Genomic DNA, 23,416 nt, shown 5'->3' with positions numbered 1-23,416 from the left:
ATCTCTTCTGCTTCTGTTAGGTCCCTACTATTTTGGTCCTTTATCATACGCATCTTTGCATGAAACGTTCTCTTCATATCTCCAATTTTCTTGAAGAGATCTCTGGTCCTCCCTATTCTATTGTTTTCTTCTATTTGTTTGCACTGTTCATTTAAGAAGGCATTATTATCTCTTCTAGCTATTCTCTGGAATTCTGTATTCAGTTGGGTGTATCTTTCTCTTTCTCCCTTGTCTTTCACTTCCCTTCTCTCCTCAGCTATTTGTAACGCTTCCTCAGACAGTCATTTTGCTTTCTTGCATTTCTTTTTCTTTGGGATGGTTTAAGTTGCTACCTCTTGTACAATGTTGCGAACCTCCATCCATAGTTCTTCAGGCACTCTGTCTATTAGATCTAATTCCTTAAATCTGTTTGTCACCTCTACTGTATATTTGTCAGGGATATGATTTAGTTCATACCTGAGTGGCCTAGTGCTTTTCCCTACTTTCTTCAATTTGAGCCTAAATTTGGCAACAAGAAGCTGAAGATCTGAACCACAATCGGCTCCTGGTCTTGTTTTTACTGACTGTATAGAACTTCTCCATCTTTGGCTGCAGAGCACATAGTCAGTCTGATTTCTGTGTTGACCGTCTGGTGTTGTCCATGTGTAGAGTCGTCTCTTGGGTTGTTGGAAAAGAGTATTTGCTATGACCATTGTATTCTCTTGACAAAATTCTACCAGCCTGTGCCCTCCTTCATTTTGTACTCCAAGGCCAAACTTGCCTGTTATCCCGGTAATCTTTTGGCTTCCTACCTTAACATTCCAATCCCCCATGATGATAAACACATAATTTTTTGGCGTTGCTTCTAGGAGTTGTAAGGCTTCATAGAACTGGTCAACTTCATCCTCTTCAGCAGCAGTGGTTGGGGCATAGACCTGGATTACTGTAATGTTGAACGGTTTACCTTGGATTCGAACTGATATCATTCTGTCATTTTGAGCAGTGGTCCCCAACCTTTTTATCACCGGGGACCACTCACCGGGGACCACCCTTTTACTGAGGCCCGGTGGGGGGGATAGTTTACTCCTCTACTCTCAACCACTGCCCTAATGCTCTCTGATCGCTATGGTAATGTTTAAACATCCCTTCAAAATAAGATACAGACACGCTACAACAATGAACATAAGGAACATTTTATTTTTATGGAAATTTTAACTCATAACAATGACAAATCAATGGGAACCCTGAGATTGTTTCTCTGCAACGAGATAGTCCCATCTGGGAGTGATGGGAGACAATGACACCCGAAGTGTGTTGTAAAGGGCCGTGGGGGGGTGAAGTAAAGGGCCGTGGGGGGCGGGGGAGAAGGCGTCCTTTGGGGCCCACCTCCAATTAGTCGAATGACCACCTGTGGTCCGCAGCCCACAGGCTGGGGATCGCTAATTTTGAGGATTGTATTCCAATACTGCTTTACCTACTCTTTTATTGAGTATGAAGGCTACTCCACTAAAATTACTATCCTTAAATCAGTTGTGTGATTAAAATGCTCGTTTAAGTTACTTTGAGGCTGAGCAAGATGCATATCCTAATAAGTTTTCAGATAGACCATATATCTCTCGACTTTCAGATCTTCTGGTTAATCCCACCCACTCCTCACAACTTGGAGTTATATGAAAACTGGCTGCTCTCAGGAAAACAAGGGGACATTTTCCTGGGTGACCGAGTGTCAGAGTGTCAGCGTATTGAGCTCAAGCAAGGCTATACTTTTGTCATACCCTCAGGTATGGTGATGTAAACAGAACTTCTAAATGTTGCATTTCTAAGATGTTTCTTGTGGCTAGTATAGACAATGTGGTCTTTAAACTAACAGCTGTTCTCTACTTAGTCATAGTGAGAATATCTGCTACATATACATCTTATCTAAGACAACTGACCCCCTCCCCCGGGTTTTCAGTCCTTCACCAGTTTTAGACAAGAGATCGGGGGGGGGGGGTAGCAGAGTTAGTCCAAGAATCTTCTCCCTTCCAGGTACTCCCTGTCCCAAAAATCCCAGGAATTGAATGTGTAGTTCTTGTGTGGGGCACAGTGGAGAGTTTGGTCATCTGCTTGGTGTACTCACACCACAACCAGGCCACACCTTATTTAATCTTTGGAATGGGGATAAATGTTGGCCCAGTCCAATCTACTAGGGTGCTATGATCAGACCACTGTGCTCTGAAGACTCAGCTTGACATACCACCCCCTCCCTGTATAGGCAGAAAGCAAATTTATGCTTGCCCAAGGAGACTTATGGATTCAACTGGATTCCTCTGCAGCATACAACCCCCCACCCCCATCCCGGCAACTCAGTTGATGAGCTTGTGGAGGATTGACAGGACCAACTCTCTGAGGCCATTGACAAGATTGCTCCCCAACACCCTCTCATCAACCATCTGATGCCAGCTTCTTGGTATACACCAGAACTGTGCAAATGAAAACAGAAGCATAGATGGCTAGAGCGAGTCTGGTGGAAAACTCGTGACATAGTACTAGAAACCTCTTATAAGGCGTTTATGAGATGGCAGTGAAAGCCACTAAGAGGGAATTCTATGTGGACACCATTGCCTCCATAAGCTCATGACCATCACCATTATTTAAAACAATCAGATCACTGACATCTGTTGGATTGTCCCAAAATAAATTACAGTAGCTGTCAGACTTTTGCGCACCATTTTGCGGAGAAAATCTTGGTGTTCCAACAAGTCCTTCCCACCAGGTTTGATGCAGAGTCCTTTTTGGACCACTTCAGTTTGATCTCCTTGGTGGAAGTAGACAAGGACCGGGCAGCTATCCGGCCAACCACATCATCTTGATCCATGTCCCTCATGGCTGGTTAAGGCTAGTGGTGAGGAGATATGAGGTCCCCTATGGCAGGGGGCAGTCAACCTGTGGTCCTCCAGATGTTCATGGATTACAATTCCCATGAGCCCCTGCCAGCATTTGCTGGCAGGGGCTCATGGGAATTGTAGTCCATGAACATTTGGAGGACCACAGGTAGACTACCCCTGCCCTATGGGATATTATCAACTTGGCCCTGACTTCAGGGACATTCCTGACACAACTGAAAGAGGCAGTAGTGCAGCCTTTATTGAAAAAAACAATATCTGGATCCGTTCACCCGATCTCGCATCTAGCATTTCTGGGTAAGGTGATTGAATGGGCAGTCACAGGACAGCTCCAAGGATTCTTGGAAGACACTTTAGCACTTGATCCTTTCCAGTCTGGCTTCTAATCTGGCCATATGATGGAGATGGCTCTGGTCACCCTGACACACAATCTCCAGATAAAGCTGGATCTAGGCAGATCACCACTGCTGCTTGTTTTAGAAGAAGAAGAAGAGTTGGTTCTTATATGCCGCTTTTCCCTACCCGAAGGAGGCTCAAAGCGGCTTACAGTCGCCTTCCCATTCCTCTCCCCACAACAGACACCCTGTGGGGTGGGTGAGGCTGAGAGAGCCCTGATATCACTGCTCGGTCAGAACAGTTTTATCAGTGCCGTGGCGAGCCCAAGGTCACCCAGCTGGATGCATGTGGGGAAGTGCAGAATCGAACCCGGCATGCCAGATTAGAAGTCCACACTCCTAACCACTACACCAAACTGGCTCCTTTTAGATCTGATGGCAGCATTTGACACGGTCAGCCACAGACTATTGACCCACCGCCTAGCCAAGATAGGAGTTAGAGATACAGCCTTAAAATGGCTGGAGTATTTCCTCCAAAATCAGGGACATGGGGTGGCAATAGGGGAGGATATGTTCCAACGTAGGGCCCTAAAATGTGGGGTCCCACAGGGAGCTATCCTTTCCCCGATGCTATTTAATATCTATATGTGCCCTCTCGTCCTGCTGATCCAGAATTTCAGGCTGAGTTGTCATTGGTATGCAGATGACACCTAACTATTTCTGTTAATGGACAATCATCCATAAACACCCCCAGACAACCTGGCCAGGTGTCTGAGACCTATGGCAGATTTGCTCGAACTAAGTTGGTTGAAGTTGAATCCAGCCAAGACAGAGGCCCTTTGGCTTGGGCCAGCACGTTGAGGGGTGAGTGATACAGCTCCCAACATTTGACAGGGTACAGTTAACAGCAGTACCTACCAACAAAAGCTTGGGTGGGATTTTGGAGCCTTCATTGACAATGGAGGCCCAAGTCATGAAGATAGCCTGGCTAGTGTTTTTCTATCCACCAGGCAAGGCAGCTTGCACTGTACCTCTTGGAGCTGAACCTAGCTAGCTAGTGTAATCCATGTGACAGACTTCTGCAACTTGCTCTACACAGGGCTGCCCTTGAGACTGCTTTGGAAATTCCAACTGGTCCAGAATGCAACTGCATGAGTCCTGACAGGGACTAAATATGGAGCATATATAATACCAGTGCTCTCTCAGCTGCATTGACTCCAGATTGGAGACTGAATCAGGTTCTAACCTTTAAAGCCCTAAATGGTCTGAGACCAGTGTATCTTTGGGACCACCTTTTCCCTTATATTCTCCCAAGCGCACTGAAAGCATGTGCTCCAGGTCACCAGCCCAGAAGACATGAAGCTGGTCTCGACCAGGGCCAGGGCCTTTTCAGCCCTGTCCCTAGCCTGGTGAAATAAACTCCCAGAAGAGATCAGGCCCTGCAGGGGCACAAATTACAGGAAATTATACATTGTAATTTTTTTTAATGTAATCTTTGTATTTGTTTTAATGTTGTTACCTGCCCTGAGTGCTGGAAGGGCGGAATATAAATAAACATTGTTATTGTCATTATTATTATTTATACAGGAGGGAATTCAGGGACATGGGATATACAGTCAGTTGTAGAAAATCAAGATTCATAAAACTCATATTCACTAATCCAAGTCAAATCATTTTTCATCATGACTGTTGAATAAAGCCATACATGGTCCTTCTATAGTAACTCATTGTAGTTTAGATAGAACTGTGATTAACTGATAGCCCCTTTCCTTGCCCCTTTGGTGACTTTGGGTTCCAAAAGCATGAATCTGAAGCGAGAAATGATAGAAATCAGCTTTTAGCAGACATGACTCTTAATGATGCAACTCAAGAAAGGAACTAAATGCACTGATTCTTCTTCAGGTTGGATCCATGCAGTATACACTCCCATGGACACCCTAGTTTTTGGTGGTAACTTTCTGCATAGTTTCAACATCCCTATGCAGTTGAGGATCTACAGCATCGAAGACCGCACACGGGTAAGCACTTTCAAAGAAGTTTTCCAGCTAGAATTTCCCTCCCCCCCCCCCAAGGAATATTGTAGCTCCAGAAAAAATACCTATTTATCTTTGCTGCCTGCTTACATGAAAAGGAAGTTAAAAATTATCTTGGGAGCAATATATACAGTATATTGCTTTAAGGAGATACATACATGCAGTAGTTCATCTTTGGAAAACAAGTTGACTTTCTGATGTTCTGTATTATTTTGATATTCTAGCTTTGCTTAATCATTGCTGAAAGTAATACTGTATTGTTGCCAATTTCTCTCCCAAATGATTCTGAATGGTTAACTTCTGTTACTGCAAGATGTTCAAAGTGTACTAATCACCAGGGAATTCTGCAAATATCAGTGTGTGTTCCATCCTAGCAGTAAGGGTAGAGACCATACGAATCACATTTCTTTATCAATAAGTCTATCTAGCCAATATTAATGTTTCAGTCTGTGACACCCCAATATCCGTACTCAAAGCAGATTGGTGACAGTCATTTCCTATTTATCCCCCAACTTCTAGTTCAGTTCCTCTTAATCTTTAAACCACTATTACCTACCAAGTATGCAACATTATCAAATGCCATAATTCCACAAGAAGTTAAATTACAAAGATATCTTAACAAATTTCTATCCCATCCTTTCTCCAAGGAGCTTAATAATTATACATGGTTCTTTTTCATATTTTCACAACAGCCCTGTGAGGTAGGCTAGAGTGACTGGGCCAAAGTTATCCAGTGAACTGCATGGCAGAATGAAAATTTGAGCTCATATTTCCTAGACACTATTTACATCCTCACCAATATTTTAAGCACTTTGGCACAGATGTATAACACAATAGACAATGTTAGATTTGATTCTGGGGGGAAATCTCGTTTTCCCCTCCACCATTATTTCCTGTTTCTTTTTCCTCTCCCCTGATTCTGTCTGTCCTACCCACCCACCAGCCAAACCAATTTTTATTTCCCCCTGCACCAGATTTTCTTTCCTTTCCTACCCCAGCAGCCTCTCGCTGGAAAAATCAAGCCAAATTGTACAGTGCCTTCTGCTGAATTGAGCTCAGTTGCAGGGTGGGGAACCCACAAGGACTTGCATAGGACAACTCATTTTCCTTTGTATCCTCCTCCCTATATGGTTTCCTCTTTCCCTCTTCCTGGCTGACCCCCATATCACCTTTCCCTGCTTCTTTTACTGCTTCCCACTAACCATTTATCTACCCTCCATCTTCAATATATTACTTATTTCATTTATACCTTACTTTTCTTCACAGTTGGGACCCATAGCCACAACATCATTCTGTCTTTTAGCCCTGTGAGATAAGACTAGGCTCGAGGCCTAGTGAATTTCTATAATAAAGTGGTGAATCAAACCTGGACCTCTAATGCTAGTCTGAAACTAACCATAACACCATACTGGGTTTTCTTGTTTGTTTTTTTTGGTGGGTAAACAGTAGAAAGCAGCCATGCCTGGGTGAGTCATGCAAGTCAGGTAGTAGCAAGGCACCCAGCAGTTGCTGCCAAAAACAGTCCTAAAAACATCCCTACCCCTCTCCATGCCTTTTACTGTTAGAAATTAAGGCTTCAACTGGGAGTACTGTTATAGGGTGTTTGTTCTGTAAAGCTACAAGTGCTGTGTCTATTATTTGTGAAGCGGTAACCTCCATCCCATGATTTGTTTTGTTTAGTGTTGTTACTTTTTATGTATTTCAGATTTTGCTGCAAATGTGGGGCTTTTCTCTTGCTTGTAGAATTATGTCTTTTCTGTTGATGGCTCCAGTTTCCAGATTTAAATATCTATAGATTTGGCCATGTTGTGAATTAAATATATTGATATGCATATGATCTCAGATTTATTGAGATCCTTGTGTCTAATGTTAGTTTGTTAGGTTAGATTGCTATTTACTTAATGGTAAATAGATTCCTATTCGCTTTGTGCCAGTTTCTTAAGGTCTTGGGGGAGAATTTAAATCTTGATGTGGAGTGACAGTAAAAAGCTTTTCTCTGCCGGTTACCAGAAGCACTCATAAGCTGGGGGAATGAACAATTTAAAATCCTTAATTTCCCCCATTTGCCCCTGAGTAGATGGTCCCGGGACACTATGGGTTCTGTTAAGAATTGCTGACATAGTTATCTTCCTGAATATGAAGATTCTGTTTAGCCATCATGGACAGACTGTATGCTGTATTCTAACTGTAGCCATGCCATACATTTATGTAACATATCATTTACCTTACCTTTTCAGTCCCATTCCTAATACTGGCTAAAGTATATATGCATTTTCCATTTCTGGAACATGCTGAACAGACAATTTGTGGCTTTTCCACTAAACTCAATGTCTGTACTAAGTAGCTGCCGCTAATTCAGACCTTCTGAATATGCCTTTGTCCCAGTGTACAGTCTACATGTAATCTCATATATTTTTGCTGTTTCCTGTCTTCTTCAACCTTTTCAATTGGTTTGGGATTTCACTGTCTGGACACATTTTTCCACCCAAACATTGCCTGCTTTATCATTTGTACGTAGCACCACTGATCCCAATATGATCATTGGATGGCCATACGGCTTGCTTCTCCTATGTGAACTCTTGTCAGTTTCTTCTTCCACTCTGCTTCTTGTTTAACCAGTTAATAACTAGACTGCTTGTCTTCTTCCTGATTTTCTAAACTTACCTAAAAGAGATTTTGACAAAAGATTTATTATAATTATTATTATTGTTATTATTATTATATTTTTATTTATTACCCGCCTCCCCACTAAGGCTTGAGGCGGGTTACAACACTCGGATAAAAACCCCAATACAACCCATTAAAACGGATATAAAAAACCAAATACAATACAATACGAGCAACCCCATAAAACCAAGATGCTGCGGCGAAAGAAAAAAAAACTCCTCCCGAACCCAAACCCCCAAATCTTCTTCATCTACAGGGGAAGGTGCGAGAGGGTGCATGTAGACTTCACTACCGCCACTCCTGGGGGGAGGGGAGGGCTAATCTTCCTTGCCACCTGGCCTCAACCATAGACCTGGTGGAAGAGCTCTGTTTTGCAGCCCCTACAGAACGCTGAAAGCTCCTGCAGGGCCCACAGCTCCTCCGGGATCTCATTCCACCAGGTTGGGGCCAGGACTGAAAAGGCCCTGGCCCTGGCCCTGGCCCTGGCCCTGGCCCAGGCCCTGGCCCTGGCCCTGGCTGAGACCAGGCGTGCCTTCCTGGGGCCAGGAATGACCAGGCGGTCCCTCAAATACGCTGGGCCCAGACCGCATATTGCCTTAAAGGTCAAAACCATTTTCAGAAATCATACTGTGTAATATCTATCTACATACTTAACAATTACAGAGAATTTTTTAAAGTTGATAAGATGTGAATTGTCTTTGCAAAAACCATGCTTTGTGATATTCTGTTTTCTGTCTTGAATTATTCTAGTCTTCATGCTTTCTACCAGTTGACCTCAGACCTCAGTTAGATAAGACTATAATTTCACTGAACCCTTAGAATCTTTTTTAACTGATGTTTTACTGACTCCTTTCTAGACTTCTGATAATGTGACTGCTTTTAGTGATCAGTGGTTTCATTTAAGGTTACAACAGAATAGTAAGTTAGATCTCCCCACCCTCCCTGCCGCTGTGATAGCAGGGGGTAGGAATAATGAGAGCTTCTGCCATGTTGGGATTGTTTTTAAAGTCTTTTAATGGGGATAAGACTATTGTGACCCCGGGAAATAAATCTTAATAATAACAGTAACAATGATGATGATGATGATGATGATGACGACATTGATTTAACTGCTGAGCAACTTTTCTGTATGCTTGCAGTGACCCAAATCTCACAGTAAATTTCTGTTAATTTAATGGTGGGCAATTATTACCAATTCTCTCTCTTCCAACTTCAAGAATAGCATTTGATGCTTCAGCAATAGGGGTGAGGTAGGGTTGTGCGATTCGGCCACTTCAGCGGCCATTCCCTCCAGGCGCAGCCAGCGCCGCACCATGGGGGGGAGGGCGGTGCCGGCCGCGGCGTGACAGCGGGCGCAACCACGCAGGCGCCTGCATGGTTGTGCCCACTGTCACGCCGCTGCCCCGCAGCGCTGGCTGCGCCTGGAGGGAACGGCCGCTTCGGCGGCCGAATCGCACAAGCCTAGGGTGAGGCAAGGAAATCATGCTTCACTATCAAAAATACCTTCTGATATCAGATTTACAGTAGGATCCAATGTTATCTCCCCATTGAGGTGTATTGATGCAAGTATATAACAGCCTTTCTTTGACTTCTTCCCTTCCCTTTTGACAGGTCCCAAATAAATTTCGCTATCCCTTTTATTATGAAATGTGCTGGTATGTGCTAGAACGCTATGTCTACTGCATTACTAGCCGTTCCCACCTGACTAAAGACTTTCAGAAGGAATCACTCAACATGGGTAAGAGCTGCTATTTTCTACCTCTTTGCTACTGTGAAATCCTAGAGCTCTTTCCCTCCTCTACTGAAATGCTTTCAAGATTGACATTGGAATAAGGAGCACAACAAAATTTGAGTCCAATAGCAGCTTTAACACCAACAAAACATAAGGTGAAGCACTTCTTTCTTTGCTTTAAAACTCCTCATTTTTGCAAAAAGGTTGTCCTGTGAGCTCACAGGTGTCCTTTATGTGCTACCTAATGTTGCTTCATTGAGGTATTCTGCTAACTTTGAAGAAGCATCTGTTCTTATCAGGACAGTGCAAGAAAGTACATAATATAGTTATGTGGTTTCCAGTTGTCTTGCTTGAGTAGAGATTGCCTCCAATTGGCAGTTGAATGACAAATGGACCACAGCTGCTATAACATGAATGTTTTCCCAAGACAAACAGCTGAGTACTGTAACATGTACATATGCATTTTCCCCAGTGCTGTTGCTGCTGGGTGAATAGTAAAGGTAAAGGTAAAGGTAAAGGTATCCCCTGTGCAAGCACCGAGTCATGTCTGACCCTTGGGGTGACGCCCTCTAGCGTTTTCATGGCAGACTCAATATGGGGTGGTTTGCCAGTGCCTTCCCCAGTCATGACCATTTACCCCCCAGCAGCAAGCTGGGTACTCATTTTACCGACCTCGGAAGGATGGAAGGCTGAGTCAACCTTGAGCCGGCTGCTGGGATCGAACTCCCAACCTCATGAGCAAAGCTTTCAGGCGGCTGCCTTACCACTCTGCGCCACAAGAGGCTCCTATGGGTGAATAGTACAAATGCTGAAATATCTTAGTTGCTTTAAAATGTCTCATAAGCAGACATTTGATCTCACTGTCCTTCTGTCCTTTACTGTCAGATATGGAGCTATGCAGCTCAGAGTCAGGAAACGTGGATGAAGATGATGTAGAAGCAGGAAAGGAATCAAGGCGTCCAGTCACCAGGCGGTCAGTACTCACTAGCCCTGTGGCCAATGGTGCTAACCTAGACTATGAGGAGCTAGGCAGAAGCTGTCGGAATTTGCCAGGTCTAAAGAGAACTATGTCCATGGACTCTGAGTCCAGCCGAGGCTCACACAATGGCCAGGTCTGGGACTCTCACAGCAACAGCCCTCATAAGGGCAAGAAGATACATCTGACCCAGTTTGAACTTGAGGGTCTGCGCTGTCTTGTAGACAAGCTGGAATCGTTGCCACTGCACAAGAAGTGTGTACCTACTGGCATTGAGGATGAGGATGCCCTGATTGCTGACGTTAAGGTATGAAGCAAAGGCTCAGGTTCCTTTAATTTTTCTATTGTGTGAAAGCTGTATGATAGGTGTGTGAATTTATTTAGCCTAGAATTTTCTTACTTGAGCTGTGTTTTAGACACACTAGAAGGGATTGTGTCTTGCTGTTTTTATTTGGCGTTAATTCAGATGTGTTGGGCAGAAACAGGTGTGCAAGTCTGTATTTGCTGTAACATATTAATAAGACTATCCCATGGCACTTGCTTGCTTTTTTGTTTTCATCAGTGTTAATGCTGTCCAATGTATGACTTTGCCATATTCACAGTGTGTAAGATGGTTGTCATCAGCTTTTTTGCACATTTCAATAGTACTTTCTATTTGGTATTGTTCCCTGCAGTTTTCATACTGGGAAAATTAATATATCCAAACCTTCTGTATGAAACTGCACAGTGATCATGCAGTCATATGACCACTGTTTCTTTATGAGTTCCTAAATAGTTGTGGGCTGCTTGTGCCTGACTTTAGCATGGTGTAGTGGTTAAGAGCAGCAGCTTTTAATTTGGCAAGCTAGGTGACCTTGGACTAGTCCTGTCAGAGCTCACTCAGCCCTACCTACTTCACAGGGTGTCTGTTGTGGAGAGAGAAAGGGAAGGTGATTATAAGCCACTTTGAGACTCCTTCTGGTAGAGAAAAGCAGGGTATAAAAATCAACTCTTTTTGGCTTGGCTGAAAACTTACATAGGAAGATGTGGCAATTAATAGACATCTTTCTGTAATGGCTTATTCAGATGAAGGCAATAGCATATCCATTCCTTTATTAACTTTTGGTAATTGACTGTAAATCTCCGTCTCTTTGTTTCATGTTGCTCCTCTTACCGTATGTGATATCATGTGAGATGTGCTAGAGTTATCTAAAAATATCTATTCAAAAGGCAAATTTTGACATTGTTCCTTTATTGTAAGCTGTTTGGAGGAATATGAATGACAACAATACCTCTAGAGTTGCTTGTCTTGTGCTTTACTATATGTGATGTCATTTGACATTTCCTGGAAGGGGGGGGGGGTTGACTGTCCCTGAGTTAGTGTTTGAACAAGCCTGGGGTCTTAAAAGACATGGAAATATTTATTGCAGCTACTCAAATGGCAACATCCAGTCATTGTGACTGGCTTTATGAAAAAAACACCAGCAATACCACCCTGGAATCTGAAAACAGCTGAATATAGAATATCTGCTTCTCCGTGATCTCCTAAGCATTCATTAGAATTCTATGGCATATTTAAGGTGTGGAATAAAGTATAAATCAGTTGTGCTAACTTGATGTTACAGTTTTTTTAAAGAATTTTATAGTTGACCTTACTCTGTTTATCTGTTTTTTATTCTCAATCCCTCACAAATTGCCCCTAAAACTTTAGCTTGAGGGGCAGGTGAAAAATGTTTCAAATAAACCACACAAGAGCAAATCATGGTTTAGGAATTCTGTTCCCTGCCCTTTACTCCTCTCCCCTGTCCTCACAAATTTCCAGTTTCCAGTTTTAATTTGTAAGCAAACTGTCTTGTGTGAATAAAAGGAGGGATGTGCGATTTATTTAATTTATTTATTTATTTATTCTATTTGTATCCCGCCACTCCCCAATTGGCTCCTGGCGGGTAACATGGTCTTAAAACCTCATTAAAACACCCCCATTAAAAGACAAAAACCCATAACATGGTGGATGATCTCCCAACCTCCCAACCAAGCCTCTGGCACAGCTAGCCAAACTATTGCTTGTTATTAGCTGTCATCTGCAAGATGTTTCCATGCCTTCTGTGGATTTCCAGCAGAATATGAGCCTGCCTTCAGACTGTTTCGTGGACTCATCTGTACTTTAGTATCAGAGGCTGATGTTTGTAAGGTCCAAGAAAGTTGACAGCTTTTTGTTGTTGTACCATTGTAGTACAAAAGATAGGCATGATGCTTGCTTATCTGCTTGTTTATCTGACTATAATAGGAGACTCAGTTCTTAACTAACCAGTAATGCAACACATTATCTGGTGATACTTGTTTGGCTGGTATATTTGTTTGCTTGCCCTGTCTTCTGATACTTGGTTTCATAAGCTTGCTAGGTCCTGAATTTTGAAACTTCCAGTGTGAGAGACACTGAAGCCCTTAGAAGCCATTACTTAAATGAGTTACATTTATGAAGCATGGAGCTGCTTGGGCTGCTAGAAACTGTATCTTCCTATCGACATTTCAAATACACTGAATAGCTGTTACAACAGAAGTGAATCCACTTCCACCTCTCAGATGCTCCAGGGCATGGAGAGGAGGGCTTGTGACCAGAGTAAAAAAGTCATTGTGGGTGTTCAGAAGGCAACATTGTTATTAAGAAGGAACGGCTTCTGAGGAAAACGGCGAGACAAGGGCAAATGTGTGTGTGGGGGGGACGGCAAACTGCAGTACTGAGAATGGAGTGAGCTTTCTGTGTTCTCTAAAAGTCAGCCACACGCGGCGGCGGCGGCAGCGGGGAACTGGCCCTGGAATCTCCAATTGCAGTAGTGTTGGGGGAGGGGAGAAGAGTCTGCCTGGGCTGCCATTTTGACCAATCAGCAGCCATCGAACAGCTTGGTCCAGCCCCCTCCCAACTCTGCAGCAGAACGGCTCTGCCCTCCCGTACATTGCCTCGCTTGCTTTCTCGGCCTCTTTTTTCTCTTCTGCCATCTTCCGTTGCAAAGCATTGCTGGGAACTGCATGTGGGTGACGCAGCAGCATTGTTTGCAGGCACAGGAAGCTTCCGCTGAAGGGTTCTGGAAGGAGCATGCTGCTGGAAGGGCAGCTGGCTGGGCTGGTAGAGTTAAGGAACGATCGGTTCTTGGTTGCTTCTCTTGTGAAAGAGGAACGTGAGGCGATTGTGTATCGGCGAGAAAACGTCGAAGCCAAAGCTCTGTAACTTGGCCGAAAAGGGACAAAGGGTCTCGGAAACTTCCTCCGAGAGTCTCGGCGCCGTCAGTGGAACACGGAGTACGCAAGGTCAGGCAGATACGGCGCTTTTGGCTCGAGCTTCAGAACTGGGAGTGGGGTGGTTCTTGAGGAGGAAGCGAGCTGATTCCCGCAGGACTGCTGCTGCTGTTTGCTGACGGATTTCCCCTTCCCAGAACTTGAGGGGTGAGGCGCTTATCTGGTGCTTGCTTGGCGGGAGAGCATTGTATGAACGGCATTTTATGTCGAGGCGGTACAGAGGCCCTTTAACTCGGCTGTTGGAACGGTGGCTGTTTGTGGGTGCTGTATATTGTACAAATCGATGCATGCACTTTTTTCTTGGGACCGGTTTTCTGAAACCCTTGTGGGAGGTAGTGGAGTTGGGTGTTTCCTTCCCGGAGCTTGCGTGCCTGTGCAGCCACCCCTAAGGTGCCCCAGGCTGCTGGAGAGACCGTTTCCCCTTCTGCCCTATGAAGCATGTGTCTTCATGCCCTCAAATGCCGACCTTTCCTCAACTATAAGCTGTAGGGAAGAGGGTGGGGCTTGGAGACTGCACGTTCTGCTGAACTAGCTAAGGCAGCCACTTCCTTCCACCCACAGTATTCTGTCGGGTGGAGGAACAGCTGAACGCTAGAATGGTGCTAGATAAGTGATTTTAAAAAAAGATTGGATGAATTTGGTTTTAAATTCCAGTTATATCATGTCCCTTAAATAACTTTGAAGCACAAATATGTTAAACAGTGCCCTCTTGATACTTTTAAAGTAGACCTATGATCATCTATCAAACATACTGAGAGCCTTTGATTGTACATAAAATTAAAATAAGTACATTACATTATCTAGAATCAAGCAGAAAACCTTAATCTGCTTCATTAAACAGATACATATTCTGTATTACCAAAGATGCTGCATGCCTTGAAAAGGCTCTTGCATAATAGAAAGGCTCTAATTCATTGCAAATCAGATATATATTTGTTGTTACACCAATTAATCTGTTTGTCAGAAAAATATAAATTAGAAAGCTAGAAGTTTGTTAAATCATCGCTTTCAACATCAATATCCCAAGATGACTTAAATTAATCTACCCATCTTGGAAGCCATTTCCCAGTACAGGCCTTCTGTGGGAATATGAATCCCCTTGCTCTGGTAAGTGCAAGGGAGAATTAGCCCAGCCCATGCAGTGTTCTTTCCCTCTTGGCAGCAAGGAACACTGCACTTCCTGCACATGGGGATGCCAGCAGGAGGCTTCTGAAAATGTAACCATAGTAACCTCAAGTAAATAAAGCAGTTCTGAAATGGCAGTCAAGGGTGGGTGGGGTGGATAGCAGATGCATTAGGAAATATGGTTAAAAGAAGGGATTCAAAATCTGACAGTTGCAACCACTTGTTGCTAATATCTAGCCACATTGCTTGGAAGTTATATAGCTTTCTTTGTGAGAGATAAACCACCTAAAAGAGTATAATTGAAAACGCTGACTTTGTTTCCTCCTTGCTGTCTGGGTAAAACAGAACCTAGCTATACATGTATCTGATACAGAGGGCACTGCAGCAGTGTGGATTTTTATAGAATTATTTTTCCCTTAGAGCTAGTGTAATAATTTGTAAACTAAGAGGGAAGCAGTCTGTGGCTCATATCTTGCTTCAGCCCCTGGTAAGCAACATGGGGACAAGAAGAACACTGTTCTAGCTTGCAGAGTTATAAAGGTTACCAGGTAACTAATGAAGTGTTCTGAAAAGGTTAATTCTATGAAAAATTACTGGGGTTTTTTGTGTTTTTTTATTTTAAATCTTGTTTCTGTTGTAGCTATTGCTGGAGGAATACGCAAGCAGTGATCCCAAGCTGGCACTTACTGGAATCCCTATTGTCCAGTGGCCAAAGAGGGATAAGGTAAATGATGGGTCTGTAACTTGGCTCAAATAATGAGACTTGGTGTGGGGAACGTGAAAATTTTGGCGGTTGGATGATATGGCCTCGGGTTTAAGAAGAAAAGTTGACAAAAGGCCTCTGTACTATTCTTTGTATTTTTAAAGGAGAAGTGGGTGTTTATGCAAGCTGTGAGTACTGGAAATTCAGGATAAAAGAACTAGAAAGATTATAATCATGGCCTCAATTTTTAGGAGTTATTTTTGCAAAACCCAGAATTAGTTAATGATAAACGGAAGCACTTTCAGAGTTTTTCTGTACTAGGAGCAAAGTCCTCTAAGTCATTCCATGTACTATGTCTTCAGTTTCCATTCCCTGAGATTGAACACACATTGCCATCCAGAACCTCTTCAGATAGACACTTGCTTTCTCCAGTGTGATAGACGTATGTGTCACACCACCTAATTTCTTCCTATCTTACTTTTTCACTGATAGCTTAAACTTCAGATTCGGCCAAAGTTAAGATTACCTACCATCCCCATTACCAAGCCGCACACGATGAAACCAGCGCCACGTCCTGCAACTGTGAGGCCCACAGTCTCTCCTATTGTGTCTGGTGCTCGCAGAAGGCGGGTGCGATGTCGTAAATGCAAGGCATGCCTGCAGGGTGAATGTGGCATGTGCCACTACTGCAGGGATATGAAGAAGTTCGGTGGACCTGGTCGTATGAAGCAGTCCTGTGTATTGCGACAGTGCTTGGCGGTGAGTAATATGGCATTGTCAGTGGGGAAACTACTTATGTGCCTGGAAGAATTTATTTCTGCTTTGGGGGAAGAGGATGGCCTGTTGTGCTTCTCAAAAGTAGTAGGAACAAATGAGATTGAGATTCTAAATTTGGTGGCTAGAGTTAACACTGAAATCCTTCTGTGGAACACGCAAGAAAGCAAAAAAAAAAAAAGTTACGCTAGAAGGGGGGAAAGTTCTGTGATGTGACTTCCTGCTTCATTATTTCCTTTGTAGCCCCGACTGCCTCACTCTGTCACATGTGCACTTTGTGGGGAGGTAGATAAGAATGAGGATTCACAGGACTTTGAGAAGAAGTTAATGGAATGCTGCATCTGCAATGAAATTGTTCACCCTGGCTGTCTACAGGTATGGTCTGAGCTTGGGGGCAACTGGTTGATTCATTTTCTATTGAAGTATCTTCTGAATAAATGTCTTGCTGAAAATGACTTTTTATTTTGTACAGATGGATGGGGAAGGAATTTTGAATGATGAATTGCCCAATTGCTGGGAGTGTCCAAAGTGCTACAAAGGAGATGAGTCGGAGAAAGGCCAGGTAAAACTCTTTCAAAGAGCAGACAAAGATTTTCCTTTTCACTTTGCAAAATTATTGGTATGAATTGCGCTGTTCTTGGGTCATGCAGGGAGCATACTGTTGCTGTTTTGACTTGCACAGACTGAAACACTCATCTTACCTGCACCTAAACTCTTGCTAGGACTAGGATTTTCTTGGTGTCTTAGGGTCTTGTCTCTGCACATTTTGAGAAGGGTTAGTGGTAGGCACATGAAAAGTGTTTGTCAGGCAAGCACCTGGGGGAGCTTTATCACCAAGTAAAATAACTTCACCTGGAAATGGGCACTGGTGACAAAACGCACTGTTCATAATTGAGCAACTTTACAGTTTTGCCACTGGAATCTTACAGAGACCCCATCAGCAAATAAATTCAGATCTCCTGCGGAAAAAAACGTCCCTGAGAGGGCAACAGCATCAACTTCCATCTACTAAGCATCGTGTATATTATCGATGGCAGAAGCTGTTGGCACTGCCCCAGCAGAAAAATGGTTACAAGATCCTGCGCAGAGTTATGCCTCCTATCCTATCAAAGAGCATCTCAATGAAGGCAAGCAAGGAGAAGCGAGTGGATAAGGAAGAGCTAATTATTATTGAGGTTAAAGCATGGGAAATTTTCTTCCCACCTCAGAAATACAGGTTTAGCTCCTTCTCTCACATGTATTTTACTGTATTGAGAGTTATCTGCTATAATAAGCTACAGCCCAGCTAAGTGAAGGAATTGAATTATCTGATCATTCTCTTAAGCTGGTACGAGAGGTTAGTGATCTGCCTAGTCAGATGTTGCTGCAGATTTTACTGTGTGAATAAAATCTGATATAACTGTTGACTAGCTACCTTTGTAATCTCTAAATTTACACAGTATAGAAGAGAATTCATGTTTCTGCAGCTTCAAAGCATCGTTTTGGATTATAAATATTCAGCTTCTATTAGCTTTGGTAAAGCATAGGATCCTAATAACCTGAGAGTGATTTGGAAGGTAGAATTGTATTGAAACAGATACTTAAATTGGATGGGCTTCATATATATTCCAAGTGGATGATCAAATATATTTGTAGCTTTCCTTGTCAGGATCTGTTTGAAAGCTTTGCTCAGGATTGTCTGCTTGGAGACAGTAGAATTCATACATGGAATTGCTGCATTCCCCTCCCTTCGACAATCCTTTCCCACCTCAGGGAGCTTTATTCATAATAGAAAGGTCATGGGCTGCACTGAGGAAGGGATGAAATCACCTTTTCCACTCTCTTCAGCCCCCTCCCAAATGTTGCTGCCTGACGCTTAGAGCTATTAGACTACACACGTCCTTTGACCACAGAAATAAGTTTTCTTAGGTTCATATAAGTTTTCTTGGCTTCAAAAAGAACTGCTGAGTGGAGCCAAGGTCCTTGCAACCACAGATCATTGGATTCATCCCATAGAGCAGAACATGCTTCCCCAAGGACTTCAGGCCAAGGCTTTCCTAATAATGCATATGTCTATGTATGATCCCACAGACCTGTGGTCACTCATCTAGATACATGTTATATTATCAGAAATGTAGCATTACTATAACATAGGTGTATTTTGCATTCCATCTGGTGCTCAGTAGACTGGAGTGTATTCCGTAGAGCGCTTCTGTAGGAAAGAGGATTTGCCTTTGCTGCTGCAGGGGCAGGCAAGAAAGCCATAACTTGCAATTGGAAATTCTTCTACCTAAGGATACACTCTGTTGGATCCAAGTCATTATTTGGTGGGTTGCAGTATTTTGTGTAGCTTTTGCTTTTTTTAAAAGGCTGAACATAAAAAAAAAACAGCTGAAAAGAATGACAGATGTAGCTGCTAAAGTGCTATTTGAGTGGAAAGGTAACTTGAAACTCCCCTTTTGGAAAATATATTGAATATATCCACTGTTGTAGCTTTCTACATGCCTTTGAAGCCTACAGCACTCATTTGTGGTTCAGTAACTGGCTGCTGCTTGCTTTGCAGAAACGGAAAATGGATGATGGTGATGATGACACAGTCCAAGCCAAAGTCCTACGCCCCCTACGAAGCTGTGAGGAGCCTCTGACCCCACCACCACACTCGCCCACCCCAATGCTGCAATTGATCCATGACCCCGCATCACCTCGTGGCATGGTGACACGATCCTCTCCAGGAGCAGGGCCTAGTGATCATCATGGTGCCAGCCGAGATGAGCGGTTCAAGCGGCGTCAGCTACTTCGACTGCAAGGCACAGAGCGCACAGTGGTGCGGGAAAAGGAAAACAATCCCAGTGGCAAGAAAGAGCTTTCAGAGGTAGAAAAGGCCAAGCTCCATGGCTCCTATCTTACAGTCACGTTACAAAGACCTACCAAAGACATGCATGGCACTTCCATTGTGCCCAAGCTGCAGGCGATCACTGCCTCCTCCACCAATCTGCGGCACTCACCCCGTGTTGTCATGCGCCAAAGTTCAACCAGAACACCGCAGCGGAGTGGAGATGAAGAGGCAGTTGAGGAAGATGATGAAGAAGAAAGTGCAGATGAAGATGATGAAAGTGCTGAGGAGAGTGGGGTAGCTAGACTGAATGGTCAAGGTGGTAGGGCACTCGACACTGAGGAGATCTGGATGCAGAAGGAGGTGTGGATGTCAGTCTTCCGCTATCTCACTCGCAAGGAGCTCTGTGAATGTATGCGTGTATGCAAAACCTGGTACAAATGGTAAGTGTGCAGCTGAACCAAAATTCATTTTTGTGTCGCATTTCTATTATTTTAAGTCTATCAGTTCAAAAACTCCTCAAACACATGCTGGGTTTTTTCCACAATAAGTAGATGTAACAGGAAGAAATGTAGGTAGAGAGCAAAAAAAAAAGCCTTCAAACAATGCATAATTAATTTCTAGAATTCATGTCAGCCTGAGATGATGATTATTAGTATAGTAAAGAGGATTGCATATATTCATTTAGAGGTCTGTCAACAGGTATTTGTTGTAGGAAGTTCCATATTTAGGTGCTGTGTAAAATGCCAGATTTATTAAACAAATAGGAGATGGCTATTGATATCCATTGCTGCCTTTGGGTTTCAGAGTGAGACCTACCTGGTCACTGTTGGAAGCCAGGGTGGCATAAGCCTAATCTGATCTAGTATTATCTAAATAGTGTCTAGTCTAACTAGACTCCGTACTGATCTGTGCAAGGCTTAACAATACAAAGATTCTTACTTCGTTATTAAATTCAAAATAATTGTCTGTTTAACATTGAAGGGCAAATGCCTGTTTCCCTTGTTCATCCACAACCAGTGATCTGAGTCAGATGTAAAATATTCAGACAATCCCACAGAACTAATTATGGATGAAATGCTTTCAACATTGACTCTGCTGCCTGTCCCAAAGTGCATCTTACAAAAGGATTTGTAAAACAGACCTGCCCTTATTTTATCCTACCAGTACATTTGAAAACTCATACTGGTAGAAAAGCGATTGGTAAACAAATATGTTTAAGTATTTACAGTAACTGGGTATTGGTTTGTTCACTGGACCCTTGTTCTACAAGCAAGAAGAAAGCTGATATGCCACAGTGGTGGATGATTATTTCTGATGCTTGCTGTTGCCAACAGTACTGTGACCAGAAAGATAGGAGGTTAAGTTGAGGTTCTTACAGGATCAGCACTCTAGATCAGCTTAACTTGCTGGACTAATTCTGACAGCTAAGACTTACCCCCCAATCATCCTGATATAACTTGTGTGCGGTATGCTTGGTAAATAAAGCAACTATATGTCTCAGGATAGTCTCCCTCAATTCTATGAGGACACTGACTACAATGTAGATAAGTTTAATTAAGATGGCTATAGAACCCGAATATCCTTATAACCCCTGCTAGTTCTGCATTCTGTTCAGGCAGTAGTTTCCGCATAAGAGACTGAATAAGGTTACATCCTAGAGACAGTCATCCAATAATTCACTGGAATAGCCATATTCCTTCCATTTGGCTTCTCTACCACAAGGTTTTGGGGAGGCAAGCAAGTCCGTCACTAGTTAAATCCCTGACCTAGCCCCTGTTAAGCCTTTTGCTGAGAGATTTCTTTCACCCTATCCAGATTTGACCCCCTAGAAGAAAACTGATTTCAAGGTTGTAGGGTCATCAGACCATGTTTGCCTCCTATTCAAGAGGGATGGTGCTAACTAGAGAAATTAGAGAATGGCAAGTTGAATCTGCCCAACACCCTCTGCAGCTTTTATTTGTGGGGAGGTATCCCTTAATTATGCTCCGTTCCTCAGATTTACTGAGATAACTTCTCCCTTTCCCACATCCCTATACAGAATTGTAAATACTGAACCATCTCATAAATTGTACTGTCTTTTCGCTGTGAGCTTGATTTTACACAGCCTCAGATGCGTTCTTTAAACTTGTGTGATGTCACAAAACAGAAAATACCCTTCTGGCTAGCTTGGAGAGGAGGAGAGATATAGTAGAGGGTTAGCAGAGACCAAGTTATATTTATGTGCTACAAAGACTGAGAAACTCAAAAGTATGGCATTAAAGATTACTTCAGTAAGAAACTTCCTAACTATCTGTTCGAGCTATTTTTGGATGCTTGCAAAAACTGTGCCTCACAATTTGTGCCCATGTACAAAACATTTAATATTATTGTATCAAAGAGAGCCTCTTGTGGCGCAGAGTGGTAAGTGGCAGAAATGCTGTCTGAAACTGTCTGTCCATGAGGTTGGGAGTTTGATCCCAGCAGCCGGCTCAAGGTTGACTCAGCCATCCATCCTTCCAAAAATGAGTACCCAGCTTGCTGGGGGGTAAACGGTAATGACTGGGGAAGGCACTGGCAAACTACCCTGTGTTGAGTCTGCCATGAAAACACTGGAGGGCGTCACCCCAAGGGTCAGACATGACTCTGTGCTTGCACAGGGGATACCTTTACCTTTATCAAAGAATACTATAGAGGGAAGGGGAGGTTGAAGTAGATATTGGGAGGTTCTTTATTTTTCCATAGTTCAGTTTCAAGGAAGCACTCATCAGCCTACTGCTCCACCAATTTATTCATACCCCAAAGGAAGCTTGCTGCAAAGATTTATCAGATGGTGAAAGGATAGTACATTGCCTGCATAAGTCATTGTATGTCTGTTTAGGTGTGGTGACAGAAGACTGTGGACAAAGATTGATTTGAGCAGATACAAGTCCATCACACCCTTGGCTCTAGGTGGCATCATCAGGAGGCAGCCCGTCAGTCTTGACCTCAGCTGGACCAATATTTCCAGAAAACAGCTCACCTGGCTCATTGCCAGGCTACCAGGTATGCAAGTTTCATAGAGTTGATGTGTTTATTTTTTCATCCTTGTTTCAGTTTGAATGTCTAGGGCTATGTGATATGGTTTTGGTCACTAAGGCTATTCCTTCTATATAGCATTATGAATTCTGTAAGATTGTGTCCTTTAGAGAGAATCAATAGATAGATTTGCTGTGCAGGTCAGGACAATTGCAGCAAACTCCATAATATGATAGACTTCCATTGTAGTGACAGGCTCTTGACTAATTCTGCCAAGTAGAAATGTGTCCTATGACATGAGCGCAGAATATAATATCCAAAATCAGCATTCCCATGTAACTTCCAATAAGGGCTCAATTATACAATAATGGTTGTGTTTGCTTCACAGTGTACTAGGGAGAAAGACAGGGTGAGAGCTGTATAGCTCTATCTGTGTGACTTCACCAAAGTAAGTTACGTGTGTGGGAAAGGAATTGTTCTAAAATTCTAACATTCTTCCCCTTTCCATCTGTCCCTGGCAGGCCTCAAAGACCTCATCTTAGCAGGCTGCTCCTGGTCAGCAGTCTCTGCTCTTAGTACCTCTACCTGCCCCCTTCTCAGGACCCTCGATCTTCGGTGGGCAGTAGGAATCAAGGATCCACAGATTCGGGACTTGCTTACACCTCCATCAGATAAACCAAGTATGCCTTCTTCATATATCCAAATATGTGTTTGCTTTTTAAGGAAAGGGCAACAGTGTTTGCAGTAAATATAGGTTGCACTACATAGCATGTTATCTAGGATTCACTCTAGGTAAATGAGATTCTTCTTTTCAATATTGTTACATTTGTTTGTGCAGGTCAAGACAATCGCAGCAAACTCCGTAATATGATAGACTTCCGGTTGGCTGGTCTGGACATTACTGATGCCACACTCCGGCTTATCATCCGTCACATGCCTCTCCTATCACGACTTGATCTTAGTCACTGCAATCACCTTACAGACCAGTCAACAAACCTGTTAACAGCTGTGGGGTCTTCCACACGAAACTCACTCACTGAAATCAACATGGCAGGTGTGTGCAGTTGGATGTTTTCTAACTATGTTTTGATCATTCTTCCCTGACGTGTAAGAACAAATAATGGT

The 23,416-nt window shown here is 43.2% G+C and overlaps 1 protein-coding gene across 6 annotated transcripts in view; it reads left to right on the top strand.

Moving 5' to 3' along the window:
• KDM2A (lysine demethylase 2A) overlaps nt 1–23,416 on the top strand; it is a 70,600-nt gene that overhangs the window by 43,628 nt on the left and 3,556 nt on the right. For 5 of the 6 annotated variants that reach the window (XM_077320929.1, XM_077320928.1, XM_077320930.1 and 2 more), the window contains exons 10-22: nt 1,607–1,760; nt 5,102–5,217; nt 9,511–9,637; nt 10,517–10,914; nt 15,646–15,729; nt 16,201–16,467; nt 16,726–16,857; nt 16,955–17,044; nt 17,412–17,609; nt 19,025–19,737; nt 22,155–22,318; nt 22,813–22,971; nt 23,130–23,345. In XM_077320929.1, the coding sequence (XP_077177044.1) occupies nt 1,607–1,760; nt 5,102–5,217; nt 9,511–9,637; nt 10,517–10,914; nt 15,646–15,729; nt 16,201–16,467; nt 16,726–16,857; nt 16,955–17,044; nt 17,412–17,609; nt 19,025–19,737; nt 22,155–22,318; nt 22,813–22,971; nt 23,130–23,345 (2,818 nt within the window). The remainder of the gene's footprint in view (nt 1–1,606; nt 1,761–5,101; nt 5,218–9,510; nt 9,638–10,516; nt 10,915–15,645; nt 15,730–16,200; nt 16,468–16,725; nt 16,858–16,954; nt 17,045–17,411; nt 17,610–19,024; nt 19,738–22,154; nt 22,319–22,812; nt 22,972–23,129; nt 23,346–23,416) is intronic. The other variant, XM_077320934.1, reaches the window with a different exon arrangement.

This window comes from Paroedura picta, chromosome 2 (genome assembly GCF_049243985.1).
Source record: "Paroedura picta isolate Pp20150507F chromosome 2, Ppicta_v3.0, whole genome shotgun sequence".
Classification (NCBI taxonomy): Eukaryota; Metazoa; Chordata; class Lepidosauria; order Squamata; family Gekkonidae; genus Paroedura; species Paroedura picta.
Note: the sequence above shows the minus strand (reverse complement) of the source record. Positions and strands in the feature narration are given on the sequence as shown.